The 7,292-nt window shown below is 38.1% G+C and overlaps 1 protein-coding gene across 1 annotated transcript in view; it reads right to left on the reverse strand.

Moving 5' to 3' along the window:
• Positions 1–2,866: 2,866 nt before the first annotated feature.
• LOC128662556 (uncharacterized) overlaps positions 2,867–7,292 on the reverse strand; it is a 156,314-nt gene continuing 151,888 nt past the window's right edge. The window contains exon 9 of the mRNA XM_053716350.1: positions 2,867–3,752. Within this exon, the coding sequence (XP_053572325.1) occupies positions 3,371–3,752 (382 nt within the window). The 3' untranslated portion in view covers positions 2,867–3,370. The remainder of the gene's footprint in view (positions 3,753–7,292) is intronic.

The raw sequence follows: 7,292 nt of genomic DNA on the forward strand, positions 1-7,292 counted from the left end.
GCTCAGTGTCGTCTAACATCTAAAAATTGGTTGATGTTGAAAACACCTTGTTGTAGCATATGGAACATAATTGAGAGGGATGATCTACCTGGACCTCCTCACAATAAACACAGGTATCAGATTCTGTAGTAGAGGGATCCACCTCTAAAATATCAGAATCCTCCATAATTATTCTCTCTTTATTCACTTTTTTTCTCTAAAAAATAAAAGAACTGGCACCTAAACCCTCAATGGGTGGGGCACTCACCACCTCCTATGACCCAGACACTGTAGAGAATTTTCGCTGCTCTCCATAGTCACTCGGTCAAAAGTAGGAAATGGAAACCGTGACCACTCCCGATCACATGGTGCGCAATACAGGACCGCCCCTGCTATAGGAAGAAAGTGCTCCAAAAGTAATAAGCTGCACAACTCCTAAAGTAAAAGAACGACCTGTATGTTCCATATCAGCCTATGAGCCAAAAAAAATCCACACACATAAAGCAGCATAAATCACATAAACTAATATGATTAATCCCTACTGTTCAATAATCCCCCTCAGGAGATATTAACCCTTGTTTCCATAAAGATAAAGGAGTCACACTGCGACCCTGTCTTCTAGCATTTTATTATACATATGTGTAAAAATCAAAATGATCTTACCAGAATCAATGCTGCGGAATAGAAACGCAGCCTCTCAAGTGTGACAGTCTTTTAGCTTTGCTCCTGACATTGACTTGAGTGAAGAAAAGCAGGCAGTGAAACTCGTCAACACTGATTGCTAAGGAGCTGTTAATCTGAGTCTGGATGGGTTCTCAAAATAGACTCTACCAGCATCTCCAGACCCTAACATTGGTCAATGCTCTCACTGAGAGGCTGACAAGACTACTTAAAACTCCAGTCCCATATTGAAGGGTAGATACCCCTCATAGGAACTACTCTGAAATCTTCTGACACTTCTCTGCCAACCTCCTGTGATGAAAGGCAAAGAATGACTGGGGGATGAGGGGAGTGGGGGAGGTATTTCAGCCTTTGGCTGGGGTGTCTCTGCCTCCTCCTGCTGGCCAGGTTCATTATTTCCTACAAGTAAGGAATGCAGCTATGGACTGTATTAAGAAGGAAAAGTCTTTATTGACTGTTTTACTTTTCATTTTTGTTGCAGGGCAGGCCTTAGCACAAGTTACTTAGCATAGCCCTACAGCCTCTTGATGAAGTCTAGCAGTTTTTACTTGCTTAGTATTCATGTTTAAGGTATAATTTACATTGTATAGAGAAGCTGTGAGTTATTTCCTGTAAAAGTATAATAAATGTATTTATCTTGTATTATATATCCACAATGTTTTACTGGTTTTAAATGACATAGGATAAGTTAAGCTATTAAAGGATATTGTGATGCTATTGCTTACAAAAAAAGTGCAAAAGTTTTGTTGGGCATAATTGTAATTGTATCAGGGTGCGTGCTCATCTTGTGTTGTTGTGTTTCCTTCTTAGACTCCTTCTGACTCGGATGTCTGTTGCTATGGGAATCCACATGTTTCCCTTGTCTACCCCATGAACAAACCATCATACTTCCAGCCTGTAACTGCAGATGGACACTTGGAAAGCACCCCTACTGCAAATGGATTATGGTATTGAAGCAGAGTGTCTGAGCTCTAAGAGGACAAAGACTGTTCTTAAAGTGATCAGAGGCCACCCAGAGATACTTGTGCTGTTCCCATGTTATGCTTCACTGTGGAGAGTGTACAGAGCAGGGAAATGTCGACGCTATTTGGGGATGCTAGCTATGCAGGTTGAGAAATAAAGATGCAGTGTTGTTTGGGGGTAGATAGGGGGCTGGTTGGGTCTTTGTGCAGATAGACCAGTAGTTTGGGGATGCTGGGAGGTAGATGGAGAGTATTGGAGTGACCAAGCTCATGTGCAGTGATATATTGTGCCCTATTGTCCTATTCAGCCTGGTTTTTATAAATACTATTAAAAACAGGGGCATTTTCATTCATCAAAGTTTAGAAAGCAGCCATTTTGATTAAAAACTTACTTTAGTTTTTTCCACGGCCAGGTAAGTTTTTAATCAAAAAGGCTGTTTTCTAAACTTTGATGAATGAAAGTGCTACTGTTTTTAATAGTATTTTTTAAAAAAACGCTTTCATTCATCAAAGTTTACCTTCACTTTAACTATTAACCCCTTGAGTGCTAACGACGGCTCTGAGCCATCACAGTTTCCCACTCAGGTGCTAACGACGGCTCAGAGCCATTGCTAGCACTCTCCCACCTTGAGGGAGATCTGGGGCTCTCACCCACTCCTATCCTGGTGATCAGACCTGTATAGTGACAGGCATCCCCAGGGCTTCACAATATGTGTGGTGACGTCACGCGCAATGACGTGATGACGTCACCGCACAACTTTATTTAAAATTAACAATGTTAAGTATAGGAAAATGGGGCATGCTGCTTAGAAGCCTGTATCTCAGGCATCTAAGCAGCTACAGACCGCCAAGACCCACCGTAGGAAAGGTAATCGCCTAATGTTTCCAACAGTGTAAGTCTTGGGGATCTGAAAAAATAAAAAATAAAGAAAAAAATAAAAAACCCTTTGAACAGCTTAGCACCCAGGTAGGAAAGTGCTTAGCACTCAAAGGGTTAAAGCAGTAAATGTGAATGAATTTCTCTACAGTATTCTCACACAGATTCATGTTATACTGTAGTATTAGGCTTACATTGTTATTAGTAGATATTCTCATTTTTGTGCCTTTTATATAGTTGTTTAATTTTCATAGTATGTTATTCTGTTAGAATAAAAGGGTGGAATATTAGACCATATAATCATAATGACGCCATTTTGTCTCTAGTAATCCATTTTGTGTAAGCATACCATTTTAACATGAGTTAATTATATTTCTTCATAATGTGTTTTATTATGCTGTGAGATCATATGCTGACATTAGATTTTAGTTTTATATGCAACAATTGTGTCTCAAGAATGGCCTTGCTATGTCCTTGGCGATGCGCCCAGATACATGGTTATCTAAAACTGTTAGTTTCACAGTAAACTCCTTATTCCTCCTTATTCATATTATTTTTACTATGCTTATTTGTTCTAAATTATTATGTGTAACATGGTCTGACTATGATACGTCATTGTTTAACCCCATATACTGTAACCATTTTCTATAAAAGTATTGTACGCCTTATAATAAACAGAACAGTGATTAGACTTTACTTGCTGTCTGTCTGATTGTTGTTCCCGAAATATCTCGTCAAGTAACACATTTAGTTCCAGGTGAAGGTGTAGAATACTGCTAAGTGTCAAGTGATACCCCCGGCTATAAGATAACGCCTAACAATATACATATTATTTAAAGTTATATGAAAAGATTGTGTTCCACTAGTGACACTAGGTCATTATGTGACTGAAGTACAAATCCCTGGTGGCAAAAGAGGGAACTTCTGTAGAACATCCTGTTACACTAAGCTCAGAACATACATCCGGCTTCTCTGCTTTAGAAATTTCTGTCTTTAAAGAAATAATTTTTTTCATAAGGGGCATCTTCTCATTCTCATTTAGGTTTTCTTGTAATTTGCTTAATAAGTTAAGGATCCATGTGGTGTTATAAAGCTTCCATCCACCATTGGTTAATCCTTTAGCCGTCTGCAGCACATGGTTATAACATTCCAGGTCTTCTGTAATATTTAAAATCACCTTCAAGTCCTTCCGAATACGTCCTAATTCTTCAATGGCTTTCGTTCCTTTTTCAGAAAATCTGTTCATGCACAACCTATAAAATAAAGAGTCAAAACAAGTGATATATTTCTAGCAATATACAATGATTTACAGTTAAAGTGCCTAAAATATGATTCTCATTTGGCTAAAATCATCCAGTACATAAACCAGCATCCCAATCCAGCTGAAACTAGTGTTCAGATATAAAAGGGCCATAATAGTTGAGAAATGACACGCTCAAATTCGTGATTTCATGATTCAGAAAGGGCATGCAATTTAAAACAACTTTCTAATTTACTTTAATCATCAAAATTGCTTTGTTCTTTTGGTATTCTTTGTTGAAAGCTAAACCTAGGTATGTTCATATGCTAATTTCTAAGCCCCTGAAGGACGCCTCTTATCTCAGTGCATTTTGACAGTTTTTCACAGCTAGACAGTGCTAGATCATGTGTATCATATAGGTTACATTTAGGTTACATTGTACTCACTCCCATGGAGTTATTTATGAGTCCGCACTGATAAGCTAAACTGCAAATCTGTCAAAAGAACTGAAATAAGTGGTTAGTCTGCAGAGGCTTAGATACAAGGTAATTAAAGAGGTAAAAAGTATATTCATATAACTGTGTTGGTTATGCAAAACTGGGGAATGGGAAATAAAGGGATTATCTATATTTTGAAACAATAAAAACTCTGTAGTATCCTGTCCCTTTAACCCCTGTAAAGTAGTTAAACACATAGTAGAAGTACCACTTGGGACCAACAGAGCATTGCTGTTCCTGAGTGGAAATTGCTACTGATCCAATGAGCAGAGCTAGTTCCCCATCGGCGTCGCACAACTAGAGCTGCTGATTGTATCAGAGGCATTTACCGCTAGAGGTCAGCAATACTCTAGGGGTCCAGAGCGGTACTTGTACTGTTTGTTTAACCCCATTGTGGGCCAATAGTCTTAGAATGACATGTCCTAACAAATGGAAAAACTTGGCCTTTTTAGCAACACTAATTTAGGCTGTTTATAAAGGGTTAAATGCTCTTTACAATGCCCGTATGAGTTTATTATTTACATTAGTGTAATATTAAAAGGACAGAAAAGTCAAAATTAACATTTCATGTTTCAGACAAAACTTGCAATTTTAAACACCTTTCCTAATTTACTATTATCTAATTTGCTTTGTCTTCTTGGAATCATTTGTTGAAAAGCTTACCTAGGTAGGCTCAGGAGCACCAAGGCACTATTATGTACTGTCATTCTAGAGCAAATCCTTGCTAAATTAAATAACACATTTGAACAATAAACAAAGTGGAAAAAAAAATCTAATTAATTTACGCGTTTTGCTATTATTTCGGAACTAAAAAGAATAAAGTAATATGAAACCCTCAATTTTTTGATTTGTGATACAGACAGCTTTTTTTCAAAGTTTTCAATTTACTTTTATTATAACATTTGCTTTGTTCCCATGATATGCTTTGTTGAAGATATACGCTGTCGGCATTTAATATTTTTTATATCATTCCTGTGTTCCCTGATTCTCTCTTTTATCTCTCTTGTAGTGTTTCTCCTTTACTGCTCGTGCCCCCGTTTCTACGTGGGAAAAACTACAAGAGAGATAAAAGAGAATCAGGCAACAAAGGAATTATATAAAAAATGTGAACATTGACAATCCCATTGGGAGACATTTTCAAGAGAAACACGGATCAAGCATTGATGATTTGTCAGTGATTGGTATTGAACGTATTAAGAACAGAAGGAGAGGAGGCAATGTTGACAGGGTTTTGCTTCAGAAAGAAGCAAAGTAGATATATGTTTTAAATACATTAACACCTGGAGGCTTGAACGAACAAATAGAGTATGCAAGCTTTTTTTTAAACACCCCGTCTAAGATGTTGATATACCCCTCACTTTTATGTTTTTGAATATCTGGATATAGGTATTATTTTTTAAATTAGCCCACTGAAGTGAGAAATTCAGATTAACCTTTATAATAAGTATCTCCGCTTCGTCACTTTCTGTAAATAACTTGTAAATAAATATTATGTTTGGATTGCACTGATTTAAAGGCCATGCTCAAAACTAAGGCAATAAATGTAATAAAGTTGCAACATTGTATTTGAAGTTGTTACAATGTATGTTTGCCTTTAATCTAATGGTTGTAATAGACCCGATGACATGCTATTTAAGGAATGTGTGTCAATGCAAGCGGTATCTGACGAAGACCCATGAAAGCCCACAAGGGAAGCGGTGAAAGGTGTTATCAGTCCGCAGTGGCGAACTCACCTGTGTGAGTAACAGTTGCTTTGCTGTGTACCGTGCTCTCCAGTACCTATGGGAAAGATGTTGGCAGCCTGGATCTGCAAACATGTGAGGTTGGAAGGAGCCCCAGGAAACCTCACATGTTTGCAACCACACAGAAACAACTTTTGGATCCGGACTGTTACCTGTTGTCTGATCTTGGCTAAGTGATTTGAACATGCAGTTGCACTAAGTGCTCAAAATAGCCGCAGGAACTTTCTTCTGCTTTGTGGATCTTCGGAAAGCACAATGAGTTGGGCGTGCGAAAGCACAAAGTGCCCTCTGTGTTTAAGAGACAAGGTGTTTTTCTTTCCTTAGAATTATACACATTTGCAAGTGAAAGTGTTCATGTTGGTATTAGATGAGTGTTTTGCTTATGCTGATAATGATGGTTGTAAAATAATCTGCCTAATACTTATACTGCTCACAGTGGGTTATCTTTAGAGGATTATATTCACTGCACTTGTCTTCCGCTGTTTTAAACATTTAATAAACAGTTTTTTTTTGTGCAGCCTTGATCACGCTTTGGCTTTGTGTATTTTTAACATGGGCTCTTCAAAATATGATATATATTTTTAGTATAAATATACACACACACACACATACAGGGGCGTATTAATGTATAGGCCAACGAGGCCGGTGCCTAGATCAACATATTTTGGGGGGCGGCACTTCTCTGTTGCACTAAATATGTGCCGAGTATTTAAGAACAAAAAATTCAAATTTTGACAGCGCAGTTGTCACGTGACCGGCTTTTTGCCATGTCAGTTGTCATGTGACGTTTTTGACAAGCTGCCCGCCTGCCTTCCTGTCTAGCAAGCCACAAGAACTTTTGGATGTGATGATCAGTGGAGACTGGAGAGGAGCCTGAGGACTGGAGGGGGCTGAAACGGCTTAACTCAGGTAGGTAATGGAAGGGCAGCGCAGCCAAAAGCATTCACACGCTGACAGAGTCAGAGGACGACTCAGTGTATTTTCTGTAGACTAGCTGTTTTATTCCTTTACTTGTGTGCGCACTGCTCAGATAACCAAAATGTTTTGCTTCAATCCCATTCTCCAAATATCTGTGTTTAATAAGGTCCTTCCTTGTATATGAAACAAATGTTGATTTACTCAGGTTGTCATAGCTATTAAAAGTGGTACAGGACTGATCTACTCCCGCAGCAGCTGCAGAGTCCTTTATAATAAGAAATATTTTGTATGTAACTGAAACTATTAAAAATTTCAAGGCTCTCGTGTTTCCTTCAAAATTGGAACCAGATTGAATCATGTAATGAAGCCAATTCCCCTTCAAAAACTATATAATCT

Source organism: Bombina bombina, chromosome 6 (genome assembly GCF_027579735.1).
Source record: "Bombina bombina isolate aBomBom1 chromosome 6, aBomBom1.pri, whole genome shotgun sequence".
Lineage (NCBI taxonomy): Eukaryota > Metazoa > Chordata > Amphibia > Anura > Bombinatoridae > Bombina > Bombina bombina.